General features: G+C 32.2%; 1 protein-coding gene across 1 annotated transcript; it reads right to left on the bottom strand.

Annotated features, from left to right (window-relative positions):
* Positions 1-1,215: 1,215 nt before the first annotated feature.
* LOC134722500 (short-chain collagen C4-like) lies at positions 1,216-4,055 on the bottom strand. Its single transcript, XM_063586121.1, has 4 exons — positions 3,884-4,055; positions 3,279-3,347; positions 2,026-2,262; positions 1,216-1,454 (listed from the first exon to the last, which is right to left on the bottom strand). Exons 1-4 carry the CDS (start codon positions 4,053-4,055, stop codon positions 1,216-1,218), a joined length of 717 nt encoding a protein of 238 aa, XP_063442191.1.
* Between the last annotated feature and the right edge of the window lie 11,928 nt (positions 4,056-15,983).

Raw genomic sequence — 15,983 nt, 5'->3', positions numbered from 1 at the left:
GCAAATCCATCTACAAACATTTGTATTTTAAGTTAGCGTTTGGAGAAAGTAAACATGTACTATTATTGCTCATTTGCATCTGTATGAATTTTTGTTACAATTTATTGGTAGTACCATCCACAATCAGCATTTCTGTTTTGACTTTAATATTTGACATGCACTGATTCAAACAATCAATAGGATGCTTTCCATTCTTTATAGCTCCCATATGTGTCCGTTTATTTCCAGAAATGTAATGCAAGAGAAAATCAAATGACCATCCGAAATTCATTTTCAAATTATTTTTTATACTAAGTAATAGTGACCTTAACCTTTGACCATTGTACAAACCAAGTTCATAGCCTTCTCATCACATTTCCTATTTTTTTCGTCTGTATTTACTGCATTCCAATCAAGCAAGAGAAAATAAAGTTACCATTCGAAGTTCTAACAAACAAAATTCTATTTTTTGTAAACTTTGACCTATTGATTTCAAAGCTAAAAGTGTTTTTTTTCTTTTCTTCTATTCGTTTGAGTTTCATTTGATTCAAGCAAAGGATGTTAGAGTTATCAAAACCTTTTGTTTCGAACACTTGGACAAAGGAAGACAACGCGATCATAAGGAACCGAATGATTTTTCGAGAGGTAAATACCTCTTAATTTCTAGGAAGGTTTTTAACAAAGAGTAAAATTTCTATTTGTTCATTATTCAGATATAACGATTTGTACATTACTATAGCACTGCTGTTAAAATGTAAAGCCGCAATCTACTATAGTTTCCTAAGCCCAGTGGTCAATGCGTTGGTACTGACATGATTTATAAATGTTTTTTTTTCTTCTTCAATCTTTGTCAGACAATGTTGACCTTAGCAAAATTTTACAATTATTTACGTCAATTTTGGATGCATAGCGAATAAAGTGTTTATGTATTTATACGTTCCTGGCTTTCAAATAAAGGGGTTTGAGCTTTCGTGATGCAGGTAAATCAAATAATCTCTTCAGATGCACGAAATGTGTTAGGTGTATTTTCATGAATAAGTGTGTATTATAATTTCTTATGGATAGATAACGAAAGCATTACGAATATGTAGTTACTATAACATACTTATTTCACATGATATAGAAGCCTATTTTAAAAAAAAACTCAACATGTCTCGTTTATTCAAGGACGGTTAAATACTCTCATCCGAAACTTTAACAAATTAAATAAGTGAACAATCGAGAACATCATGTTATTTATTTTGTACAGACGGTACAAAGCACTACAGTGTTATCTTTGTATGGAGGACATCTCAGACTACCACATTTCGCTCTGACAGGGTAAAGTAAAGCCCCTTCTTCGTTTGATGATCGATTGTCCAATTGTTCTGCCTCTCCGTCCATACATATAAAGTCTGCATTGGTATGACCCTTGTATTCAGATATCAAGAAGCCACTGTACTCAGATTTCCATCCTTTGTAACAGGACTTTTTTCCTAATTTAGAAAATAAGTCAAAATATATATATTTACAATTTCTATTTTAAAACATATTTATACTTTTTTACATCGACTTAATGAGAGATAATACAGAAAAAAGCATTCTTTAAAATTGAATGCAATATAAATTCAAATTGAACATTTCAAGTATAATCAACAACATCTATGTCCAAAAAAAAGACCAATTATTTAAGAACATATTTGTTCCTCACGTCGTAACTACAATCCCCTTCCCTTTCATGAATTTGACCTACCGAATTAGACTATTTACCGGATTTGTAATCACATAAGCAACACGACGGGTGCCGCATGTGGAGCAGGATCTGCTTACCCTTCCGGAGCACCTGAGATCACCCCTAGTTTTTGGTGGGGTTCGTGTTGTTTATTCTTTAGTTTTCTATGTTGTGTCATGTGTAACATTGTTTTTCTGTTTGTCTTTTTCATTTTTAGCCATGGCGTTGTCAGTTTGTTTTAGATTTATGAGTTTGACTGTCCCTTTGGTATCTTTCGTCCCTCTTTTATTAAAATTTTCAAGATTATGAACAAAATTAATGTTAATAATAACTACCTGCTATCACTAAAACAGAAAATTTTCCTTTTCGTCTGCACACAGAACATGGAACCTCTTTATTATACAAATTAGTAGGAAAACCGGATGGATTATTGCTGGAATTTATCTGGTACTCGGCACCATATAGTCCATCATTACTATTGGAGGATACATTACCATTTTCAGGGTCATTGGGTAAACAGAGCCAGTTGGAACCTCCTCCATTATTAGTATAATAGTTACCTCCAGTCTGTCCTGAATAAGTTTAAGGTAATAATTTGATTCCAAATGTTATTATTCAAACTTTATGTTGGTACATAACAATGACAAAGCTAGTATGCAGTGTTTTAAAATTTAGGTATTAACATGGCTGTACCTAGTAGTAGACACAACTCGTTCAACTTTAAATATGTGTCATAGATTGTTATGCACGCATTAGCAAATGTTTTATTTTCAAAATTGTTTCTTTCAATAATCTCAAACCTTATCCAGACACTAGCCATATCATATCTTTGAATTCAACTAAAATCTAAAACAAAGTAATTTTCTACGAACGCTAGTGGTATTCGTGTTATGAATTGAATGAAATGTGTTGTAATTGTTTATAAGACAGCAACCTAATAAGATAAAACGTGACATGATCTTTAATATATCTAAAAAAAAAATATTAATAAAATAACAATAACAATAACAAATAAAATTGAGAATGGAAATGGGGAATGTGTCAAAGAGACAACAACCCGACCAAATATAAAAACAACAGTTCTTCAATGTAGCGAGAAATTCCTGCACCCGGAGGCGTCCTTCAGCTGGGCCCTCAACAAATATATACTAGTTCAGTGATAATGAAAAGTAAAGGCATAACAATACGCACATTAAAATTCAGTTCAAGAGAAATCCGAGTCTGATGTCAGAAGATGTAACCAAAGAAAATAAACAAAATGACAATAATACATAAATAACAACAGACTACTAGCAGTTAACTGACATGCCAGCTCCAGACTTCAATTAAACTGACTGAAAGATTATGGAACATCAGGCACAATCCTTCCCGTTAAGGGTTTAGTATCATACCTTCATAACATATATGAGAAGAACATTACCCGTGTCATGCCAACAACTGTTTTTAGAATAAATGTGTTTAGTTCCGACGCAAAGACCTTATCAGTGACTCAATATTAACGCCAAAATATGCAATCTTTAATGACTTGACAACAGTATCGTAATTATATCCCTTCTTAATAAGTCTATTCAAAGGTTTTGTAAGTTACCTGAATACACAATATCGGTATTTCCAGGACACGTTTTCTTCCCCCATCTGACATATGTCACACCAATATCTTAAATATAAATAAAATGTTAATTTGTTGTATGAATAAACTAATCATAAATAGATTCATAATAAAGATGAATTAGGAGACAGCTTAGTCCGGTGCATCTTATATGATGAGGAAAATACCAAACGTCTTGGCATTAACGTGTTTATGAATAGAATATCGTTAATTTATATACTTTTACGCAAATATGCCGTTAAAGAGCATTAATGTGTGCATTGAAAACCAATATTAACTTATCTGTTATCGTTAAATAATCACACGAAGAAAAAAAATCATTTGAAAGAATAATAAATGTTGTCACAACTTTTGGTCTTACATACCAGTATAGTCGTCTGATCTGCAATTTTATCGAATTTGTCCTATATCCAACTGTTAACTTTTTGATTTTTGTACTGATGGAGGCTACAGGACAGTCTGCCTTCCGAGAGAAATACAAGTAATGCTTCATCATATCATTAATAATAGACTGGGATGATAGTGTCAAGTTCTATTTTGTACAGTCATGTACATGTCTATAGGCACTAATTACAACGACTTACCTTGTTGTATAGGTGTTAAAGGACAGTCCGCCTTCCGAGAGGTATGCAAGTAATGCTTCATCATATCAATAAGAGATTGGTCTGATGGTGTCAGGTTGTATTTTGTACAGTCATGTCCATAAGCACAGACTACAATGGCAACAATAGCAATGGCAAAACCGTATGTTGGCATTCGGAAAATTGTGTAAAAAAGGTTTGGTTAGATTTGAAGGCGAATGACGACTTTCTTGTGCTTTGTATAGAATATTACCATAAACGATGCGATGTGAAATACCTGAACGAATGAGACGCAGGTTGATTAAATATTTTCGAATGATGTCCTTGTTGTGATGAAAAAATCTTCCCATAAGAGATATGGATATCAAAAGTGCTGTTTGTTGTTAGTATTAGCTTCATTTAAAAAAAGATCAACAGGATAAATCTCTTTAGTGTACATACAAAAGCCGTCATTACTGACAGGCAAATTTGATCCAAATATCTAGATTTATTTAATGAGTGTACCAGATGTTGTTTCAATGGGTCCTTGCTGGTTTAAAATATCAATTGTCATTCGTAACAATACAGAAACAGGTCCGCAATAAGTGATGCACAGTAAGTCCCCATTGCAGCAATTTCGTTAACTTGGCAGAACAAGGAATTTCCAACGTGAATATTCAATAAACAATCGAGTACAATAATCATATCAAAGCAGGTCCAATTGATATATTTCTTGTGTTTGCTGTTACTCAAAAATCACCTGAAAGACTTTGAACATAATTATGTATTCAAATGCCGGCTTTATTGTATAATGTAATTTGTTTTCGTGAAGGGATTATAATGAAAAGTTACATATCTATAATACTAAAATAACGAGGTTCAATTTGTCAACCGCGGGCCGTAATGGGTTAAAGACGACAAATCAAATAATTTAACTTTATATATGGCTAATATAGGACAATGACATTGATTAGAATTACACCATTTCAAACCCTTTTGTTTTCCACTTAATTAATATTGCCAATAATATACAAGTTCTGGGTCGAATCCGATACCGACAACAATAGTATATTCACATGTTACGTATTACCTTATCTGTACGTTTCGCATCTGACAGGCGCATCACCAAATGGTGTATTTACGACTTTGCTATTAACACGGCCGGGTCATAATCACAAGGTTGACACTACTTAATTCGAGCATTGTCACATTGTTCCCTATTGTAGTGTTTTAATTAAAGTATGACTTTCTAAGATGACAATACGAATACTAAAAATAAATAATGCGAATAGAAACAGTTTTCAATTTATTTGCTGGTATGACGTAAAACATCGAATCAAAGAATTCAACTTTATTTATTACTAACACATGACAATGCTGTTGATTAAAAAATACTCTTTCCAAGGCCCTTTTGTTTCCCAAATATTTAATATTATTACCAATAATTGATAAGTTCCAGCTCGACGGGTTCAAACAGAAAGATTTTGAAAGAAGAGAAAACTGTTCATCTTATAGCTAGCAAACAATAACTAGCGAACAATAAGCCAGCGAACAATAAGGCGATATATCGAGAAACCCAACAAAGAATAAGACAACAATTGCCGTTAAATCCAATAATAAGGCAGAAAATACGTCCAAATGTTCAACTCAATCTTTTTAGGCTAATATTCAGTACCACAGTATCTCTGCATATATCAACAGATTATTTGTAGGTGTAGGACCACGAATGCACTCTCTTCAATTTAGAACGTTTTTAAAAGTAGTCATAGCCTGTAAAATATAGTTCCTTTGATGTCATTGTTTAATTCAACTAACATACATCATTGCAGAAATGGGGTCGGCCTATTCCATGGCTTCTAGAGAAAACTAATGAAGGTCACGGGGTATAACTATATACGTCTTGAAGAGGAGAAACAGGCGCTTCTTTTGCGCATGATATCCGAGGGCGCTATGTTCAAATATCTGAAACTAGAGCACAAAACATGAAAAGAAAATGGTAAAAAAACAGGAGTGGGGGAGGGGGGTATTCCAGGGCTTCTAGAGGAAAATAATGAGGGTGTCACTTACCCCACATGGAATTTACTGACCCAATATACATTGTATTAGGTCACTAACACACCATATAACTAATAATATCTTAACTTCTATAATTTCTTAGAATATGATTGGTTAAGAGGAACCTCGTGGAGACCGTGTACATTCCATATTAGGTTAGTAAGGTTCCATATTAGGTTAGTAGTGGAGTTGTGTCCCTTTATACAAACAAAACGGTGGCGAGAGAAAAAATCTTAAAGGTTTCATCAGACGACTACGAACACTTGAAATTAATGCCATACAACTAATTTTAAGCTAACAAGTTGTTATTGATGGCATTTGTTTTTTAATAGACACATGGCAGTTTGTTCATAATACTTACAGTATTGAAGACTTGATCACTTTTATGGGCCACTAGTCTAAGTATCAAATGTTAAGATAGTCGGTAAGATAAATTCGTTGCATAGTGTGCTAGTGACCTAATACGATATGTATGGGCCGGGTCAGTAAATTCCATATGGGGATTCAAGCTTTGCTCTCACTCCATATCGAATTTACTGCCCCATATATATCGTATTAGGTCACTATGTCACTATGTAACTAATAGTATATGGATGCATATCATCATTATGCCTCTTTTCTGTATATTAAAAAGAAACCATTAAAAGTTTTAAAAAATCACTTAGCATCCAATGTTGATATTTAAAAATAAATCATTGAAATTGTTTGTCTTTAAAAACAAACCACTGATTAAAAAAAAAATTACTACATTCCGGACCTACTTTTTTTAAGACACTATCTGATGTGTTTCTCCTTAGCTATTTTGAGCTGAAATTGAAAATATAACTGCAGTAACATATGGCTAAATTGAATACTGGAAAATGTATCACCCAATCTAATAAAGACGATAACATATGATAGTTCAAAACATTAATCAAATGTTAGAAAAATGGTAAAATAATAGAAAAGAATTCGGCATGGATAATGGGCGGAAACCAGAATATTCGATTACAGAATAATTACAGTCCTTATACCAAATGTATCCATAATGGAAGTGTAATAAAAATGATGATCCAATTAGCTTGGAATTGAACTGAAAAATGTGTAACATATTTCAAAAAAGAAATATCAATACAAAACATTAAAAATTTGGAATGAAATTCTTTGATCGGAAAATACCAATGCAAATAATGACACTTTAATCAATTCGTGAAAATATTTTAACATTCCTACACAAGTATGAGTAAATAGCCAGAATATACGATCAAATGTATATCGATTTAAATGCACCAGCTGTTTTTGTTTTTCAAAACATACATGTATTTCTATTAAAGATAAGCTATTTCAAAGAATTGTTTATTGATTTCCGAATTCTATATGCAGATATATGTAAACAAATATTTAAATAAACAAACTTTTACAGCTTCACCACTTGTATTTACCCTGACTATCAACATTTTCATATTTCATAAAATATATACAAAATAATAATTTCAACTGCAATAGATTAACCATTCAATGTTATAGTTGTTTCCACCCACTAAATCGTTTTAACACACTGGTTTCAACTTAAAAAGTAAAATAACTTAAATACCGATCTCCAAGAAAGACTTAAAACGGAAAGACCCTTATCAAATAGCAAAATAAAAAGCTCAAACTTAAGGCACCTCTGATGAAAAGTTTCTTACAACTTAAAAGAAACCTGCGCCTATCATTTGAAGACAGATAATAACCGTTTCACAAAGTTCAAGAGAAGAAGTTACATATATATACGATCAGTCAAATAGTTATCATGTTACAAGACATGAAGAAGACACTACAAATGTATGATAACTTTCTAGAACATAGACTATTGCAGAAAATAATTAAACATCTTAAAACACTATAACCTTACGTAATTGCAAACTTATCAAATAAATAATAAAAAAAAATAATACTTTTTTTGGTGAGTCAAGACAATTTCTAGATTATCCCTTTTCAAAAAAGGTTCAATCCCAAAATTTGAAAGCCAAATATGTATATACTGATATAAGAGCTATGTAACTATATGTACTCGAAATTTTTCATCGATGATCGTTCGTAGCAAAAATGAATAAATTTTACTTGAAAGAAAATGCATAAAATGGGTGTCAGACGAAATTTAGTTTTGGTAATATATGCACTTTTTATTCATTTCTTAAATTTTCTAAACTTTTTAAATTCTTGAAAAAAAACTGATTCTGGCCATCAACTTCATCTCATACAAATACAAACCAAATATCTAGATTTATTTAATGAGTGTACCAGATGTTGTTTCAATGGGTCCTTGCTGGTTTAAAATATCAATTGTCATTCGTAACAATACAGAAACAGGTCCGCAATTAGTGATGCACAGTAAGTCCCCATTGCAGCAATTTCGGTAACTTGGCGGAACAAGGAATTTCCAACGTGAATATTCAATAAACAATCGAGTACAATAATCATATCAAAGCAGGTCCAATTGATATATTTCTTGTGTTTGCTGTTACTCAAAAATCACCTGAAAGACTTTGAACATAATTATGTATTCAAATGCCGGCTTTATTAAGGTCTTTCCTTTTACAAAAGGGAAAGACCTTACTGTATTTCTTCTGTTTATTATTATTATTCTTCCGCCAAACTTTGACGAAGTAAGCAGCCTAAACCGTAAGACGTGTCGCTTTCATGTTCACACTTTGTATCGGTGTCATGAATACCTATCTGGAACTCACCCTGTTAGTCGAAATATTTTGTCGGTTCGGAGTAATCCCTCCGAAACCCAAAAACCTTGTTATCGTTCCAACACCGTAACCATAATAGGTAGAAAAAAAACAAAGGGTGAAATTTGTTCCGGACCAGACCCCAGTTCTTCGTTACATTTGGATCGAAAAAATTCAACGACTCATTGGTAGGGTTATGCCCCTATGAAAATTAACCGGTGTCGGTGGACCACCAAAACTCAGAAACCGTAAGTCATAGAGACCTAGGATCTTCACCATTCATCATCAATTCATGTGACTTTGAAAAATACCTCAAGGTCAAATTTTTATGTTGACCTTGACCTTCGACCTAACACCTTGTTATGGGATAATCTCAGCAACCATTATACTTACAGAAGTTTTAAATAGTGGAAAATGTTTGGGTCATTACCGCGCAACTTTGTTACATTTTGACCGGAGAGATTTGACCTTTTTTTAAGGGGCATAAAGCCTGTTTTAGGTTTCTGAAAAGACTAAATCAGCTTTTTCTATATAACCAAAGGTCCAAGACCCATGGGGTCTTCAGCAATGACATTGGGGACTAATGACCTTGACAAAGGTCAAAAGGTCAAAGGTCAAGGTAATGTCCCATATAGCGAATTTAGTGTTTTTAACCTTATTTAAAGGATTTTCAGTGTGTTTTAAAAGCTTTTCAATACATTCTACGTCTTTTTGAACATTTATTTTACATTACAAAAGGAAAGACCTCTCAATTGTTCAAGAACAATTGACAGTTTAATTGTATATTGTAATTTGTTTTCGTGAAGGGATTATAATGAAAAGTTACATATCTATAATACTAAAATAACGAGGTTCAATTTGTCAACCGTAATGGGGTAAAAACGACAAATCAAATAATTTAACTTTATATATGGCTAATATAGGACAATGACATTGATTAGAATTACACCATTTCAAACCCTTTTGTTTTACACTTAATTAATATTGCCAATAATATACAAGTTCTGGGTCGAATCCGATACCGACAACAATAGTATATTCACATGTTACGTATAACCTTATCTGTACGTTCCGCATCTGACAGGCGCATCACCAAATGGTGTATTTACGACTTTGCTATTAACACGGCCGGGTCATAATCACAAGGTTGACACTACTTAATTCGAGCATTGTCACATTGTTCCCTATTGTAGTGTTTTAATTAAAGTATGACTTTCTAAGATGACAATACGAATACTAAAAATAAATAATGCGAATAGAAACAGTTTTCAATTTATTTGCTGGTATGACGTAAAACATCGAATCAAAGAATTCAACTTTATTTATTACTAACACATGACAATGCTGTTGATTAAAAAATACTCTTTCCAAGGCCCTTTTGTTTCCCAAATATTTAATATTATTACCAATAATTGATAAGTTCCAGCTGGACGGGTTCAAACAGAAAGATTTTGAAAGAAGAGAAAACTGTTCATCTTATAGCTAGCAAACAATAACTAGCGAACAATAAGCCAGCGAACAATAAGGCGATACATCGAGAAACCCAACAAAGAATAAGACAACAATTGCCGTTAAATCCAATAATATTTACAAAGGCAGAAAATACGTTTAAATGTTCAACTCAATCTTTTTAGGCTAATATTCAGTACCACAGTATCTCTGCATATATCAACAGATTATTTGTAGGTGTAGGACCACGAATGCACTCTCTTCAATTTAGAACGTTTTTAAAAGTAGTCATACCCTGTAAAATAAAGTTCCTTTGATGTCATTGTTTAATTCAACTAACATACATCATTGCAGAAATGGGGTCGGCCTATTCCATGGCTTCGAGAGAAAACTAATGAAGGTCACGGGGTATAACTATATACGTCTTGAAGAGGAGAAACAGGCGCTTCTTTTGCGCATGATATCCGAGGGCGCTATGTTCAAATATCTGAAACTAGAGCACAAAACATGAAAAGAAAATGGTAAAAAAACAGGAGTGGGGGGAGGGGGGTATTCCAGGGCTTCTAGAGGAAAATAATGAGGGTGTCACTTACCCCACATGGAATTTACTGACCCAATATACATTGTATTAGGTCACTAACACACCATATAACTAATAATATCTTAACTCCTATAATTTCTTAGAATATGATTGGTTAAGAGGAACCTCGTGGAGACCGTGTACATTCCATATTAGGTTAGTAAGGTTCCATATTAGGTTAGTAGTGGAGTTGTGTCCCTTTATACAAACAAAACGGTGGCGAGAGAAAAAATCTTAAAGGTTTCAACAGACGACTACGAACACTTGAAATTAATGCCATACAACTAATTTTAAGCTAACAAGTTGTTATTGATGGCATTTGTTTTTTAATAGACACATGGCAGTTTGTTCATAATACTAACAGTATTGAAGACTTGATCACTTTTATGGGCCACTAGTCTAAATATCAAATGTTAAGATAGTCGGTAAGATAAATTCGTTGCATAGTGTGCTAGTGACCTAATACGATATGTATGGGCCGGGTCAGTAAATTCCATATGGGGATTCAAGCTTTGCTCTCACTCCATATCGAATTTACTGCCCCATATATATCGTATTAGGTCACTATGTCACTATGTAACTAATAGTATATGGATGAATATCATCATTATGCCTCTTTTCTGTATATTAAAAAGAAACCATTAAAAGTTTTAAAAAATCACTTAGCATCCCATGTTGATATTTAAAAATAAATCATTGAAATTGTTTGTCTTTAAAAACAAACCACTGATTAAAAAAAAAATTACTACATTCCGGACCTACTTTTTTAAGACACTATCTGATGTGTTTCTCCTTAGCTATTTTGAGCTGAAATTGAAAATATAACTGCAGTAACATATGGCTAAATTGAAAACTGGAAAAGGTATCACCCAATCTAATAAAGACGATAACATATGATAGTTCAAAACATTAATCAAATGTTAGAAAAATGGTAAAATAATAGAAAAGAATTCGGCATGGATAATGGGCGGAAACCAGAATATTCGATTACAGAATAATTACAGTCCTTATACCAAATGTATCCATAATGGAAGTGTAATAAAAATGATGATCCAATTAGCTTGGAATTGAACTGAAAAATGTGTAACATATTTCAAAAAAGAAATATCAATACAAAACATTAAAAATTTGGAATGAAATTCTTTGATCGGAAAATACCAATGCAAATAATAACACTTTAATCAATTCGTGAACATTCCTACACAAGTATGAGTAAATAGCCAGAATATACGATCAAATGTATATCGATTTAAATGCACCAGCTGTTTTTGTTTTTCAAAACATACATGTATTTCTATTAAAGATAAGCTATTTCAAAGAATTGTTTATTGATTTCCGAATTCTATATGCAGATATATGTAAACAAATATTTAAATAAACAAACTTTTACAGCTTCACCACTTGTATTTACCCTGACTATCAACATTTTCATATTTCATAGAATATATACAAAATAATAATTTCAACTGCAATAGATTAACCATTCAATGTTATAGTTGTTTCCACCCACCAAATCGTTTTAACACACTGGTTTGAACTTAAAAAGTAAAATAACTTAAATACCGATCTCCAAGAAAGACTTAAAACGGAAAGACCCTTATCAAATAGCAAAATAAAAAGCTCAAACTTAAGGCACCTCTGATGAAAAGTTTCTTACAACTTAAAAGAAACCTGCGCCTATCATTTGAAGACAGATAATAACCGTTTCACAAAGTTCAAGAGAAGAAGTTACATATATATACGATCAGTCAAATAGTTATCATGTTACAAGACATGAAGAAGACACTACAAATGTATGATAACTTTCTAGAACATAGACTATTGCAGAAAATAATTAAACATCTTAAAACACTATAACCTTACGTAATTGCAAACTTATCAAATAAATAATAAAAAAAATAATACTTTTTTTGGTGAGTCAAGACAATTTCTAGATTATCCCTTTTCAAAAAAGGTTCAATCCCAAAATTTGAAAGCCAAATATGTATATACTGATATAAGAGCTATGTAACTATATGTACTCGAAATTTTTCATCGATGATCGTTCGTAGCAAAAATGAATAAGTTTTACTTGAAAGAAAATGCATAAAGTGGGTGTCAGACGAAATTTAGTTTTGGTAATAATATATGCACTTTTTTTTCATTTCTTAAATTTTCTAAACTTTTTAAATTCTTGAAAAAAAACTGATTCTGGCCATCAACTTCATCTCATACAAATACAAACCAAATATAAGCTCAATATTTGCAGGAGGGTAGGCAGTTGTAGTTAAAAGATCAAACAAAAATAAAGTATGGTGTACCAGGTATTGCATGAATATCTACTAAGAAAACTCATTTATCAAAAATAAAAAGGTCGAAACAAAAACTAAAATCCAAAAAATATTAAACAAATGGCAAAATCAAATGACAAAACACAACAAACAAATGGACAACAACTGTCATATTCCTGACTTGGTAAAGGTATTTTCAAATGTATAGAAATGGTGGACTAAACCAGGTGTAATAGCGCAAAACCTCTCACTATTTGTGTTATATTACAATTAAAAAAACTATCTCGCATCTCTCGAATAACTCCTGACAATAAATGTATGTCTAAAAATTTTCAGCATCATTTTAATAATAAAGAAAGACTTTTTTTTGAATCCCATTAAAACAATTGATGTTGAAGAAGCACAGATGAGGACTTTATTTCGCCTGATCAAACAAACAAATTAAAAAATAATACACTGAAGAGACATTAATTGACGTGTTTTGTAACCGTAGTTTACCGATTGTTAACAATCAACAAAGAAGCTTGGATATTGAGCACATGTATAACATGTACAATCAGATAATAGCTTTTTTCAAAGACATATCCATACGTATTTAGATCATCGGATTTTTATTAGAGGAGTCACGCTAAGTTCACTTTCATACGGACCATATTTCGGCGAATTGCTTCTTAGAAGCAACCAATCAAATAAGTAAACTTCTTTAAAATGGGGACAAATTAAAGAATTTTGTTCAGAAAAAGTATATGTACATAACTTTTATAAAAACACTATTCATTTAGTCATAAAAAAACATATCAATCATATCTTTAAGATTTGCGGTTTCATATGAATTTAATGTAATTTTTCAACAAAAGCACTTCTATTAATCATTTATCGAGAAAAAATGAGATCGATGGCCTTATTTAGATTACTTTAATTTAGTAAAATTGAAATATTTTTTTTAAAATCAAGTAAAATTTCTCTGAATTTGTCGAAATACCAAGTATTTTTTTTGTTTGCAATACATGACATCAGCTGTGTATGGTAAAACCTTTTGGAAAATAGAGTCTTCAATGCTCGTCAACGTCGAATCTTTTTTTGCCTTTTTAACCTTTTTGATTCGAGCGTCACTGATTAGTCTTTTGTATATGAAGCGTGAGTCTAGCGTGCAAAAAGTCTGTGGTCTGAATGAATTTATAAAAACATATGACAACCAAGTAAAATCATAATACTGCAAAAAACATGATCAACAAACTACAATTTCAATGAGAAACATTTGTATTTCAAGTTTCGAAATGCAAGTAAGTTTCAAATAAACATGTACTACTGTTGCTCATTTGTATAATTCATATTTTGATAGCCTTGCGAAAATAACCTCTTTATTTTAGTAACATTGACCTTGACCATTGACATATGTTGATTTCAAAATCATAATGCGTACTGATATTCCTGTAGGATTCCGTTTGTGTTAGATAATTACAATAATGCAAAAAAATATCAAATGACTATCTGGACAGGTTATAAATTTTTCGTACTTTTTCGAAACACAATTGTATTCTGTATTCTTTCTAATAATCTTGACCTATTGACACCAAAAGCAATGCAATTTTCCTTTTATAAATTTTCTTTTTGTAAAATTTTCATTTAAATCGAGCAAGGCATTCTCAAGTTATTAAAACCTTTGGTTTGATGACAAACCGCTTATTATACTGTCTGAATGGTTATAGGGGATCATATAACAGGTCGAGAACTCTAGATTTCCTGACGACAGAATATATTTGCATAGTAATTTCCCAAACACAAAGTCAAAGATGGCATTGAAAAACTGACCAATCGAATCAATGAACTACAATGCATTATGGGCTACTACGAGTTTAATATCACTAGAAAACACGTGGAATTAGTGGGAAAAGTGAAAACTAATATAGTGTCTGGGATTCTCAAAATAAATCTTCATTTTGCATGCTCAGATCAAAGATGTATTGTTGACGGGCTTCACAATTCGACTTTCTTTTTCGCATTGTAAAGCAGTTGAACAGGTTTTTTCCATAGTTATGTATTGTACCTGTGCACTAATTTCACGGCGTGAATAAACTCGTCATAGATAACAGGACTAAATTTTGTATAGACGCCAGACGCGCGTTTCGTCTACAAAAGGCTCACCAGTGACCTTCTAATAAAAAAAAGTTAAAAAGGCTAAATAAAGTACAAAGTTGAAGAGCATTGAGAACCTAAAATCCTAAAAGTTTTGCCAAATCCAGCTAAGGTAATCTATGTCTGAGGTAAAAAAAGCCTTAGCATTTTAAAACTTCAAAAATTTTGTAAAACGTTAATTTATAAATATAACTGAAACAGTGAATTGAAGTCTGGTGCTGGCATGTCATTTTGTTTATTTTTCTTTGGTTACAACTTCTGACATCAGACTCGGACTTCTCTTGAATTGAATTTTAAATGTACGTATTGTTATGCGTTTACTTTTCTATACTGGCTAGAGGTATAGGGGGAGGGTTGAGATCTCATAAACATGTTTAACCCCGCTGCATTTTTGCGCCTGTCCCAAGTCAGGAGCCTCTGGTCTTTGTTAGTCTTGTTTTATTTTAATTTTAGTTTCTTGTGTACAGTTTGGAGTTTAGAATGGCGTTCATTATCACTGAACTAGTACATATTTGTTTAGGGGTCAGCTGAAGGACTCCTCCGGGTGCGGGAATTTCTCGTTACATTGAAGACCTGTTGGTGACCTTCTGCTGTTGTTTTTCTATGGTCGGGTTGTTGTCTCTTTGATACATTCCCCATTTCCATTCTTAATTTTAATTTTCATATGGAGTGACCACTATCCAGAATGTACATGGTTTGAGCTTTTTAAACATTTATAATGTCACATAAAAACATTTCTTCCTTGAAAACAAGAAAACTGTCACAGAAACACGTCTTTTTGCACTGGATGTTTAAATTTTTATCAGGACCTGAACAATAAGTAAGAACATCATATTCGGTATCATGGTCAAAATAAGTGTTATAAAAGTGGGTAGGGATTGTGCTTGATATTCGAGTGATGAAGACATAATCTTTCAATCAGTTTACAGTCGATTGCA

The sequence above is a fragment of the Mytilus trossulus genome, chromosome 6 (assembly GCF_036588685.1).
Source record: "Mytilus trossulus isolate FHL-02 chromosome 6, PNRI_Mtr1.1.1.hap1, whole genome shotgun sequence".
In the NCBI taxonomy this organism is placed as follows: domain Eukaryota; kingdom Metazoa; phylum Mollusca; class Bivalvia; order Mytilida; family Mytilidae; genus Mytilus; species Mytilus trossulus.
This window is presented reverse-complemented; position numbering and strand designations above follow the sequence as displayed.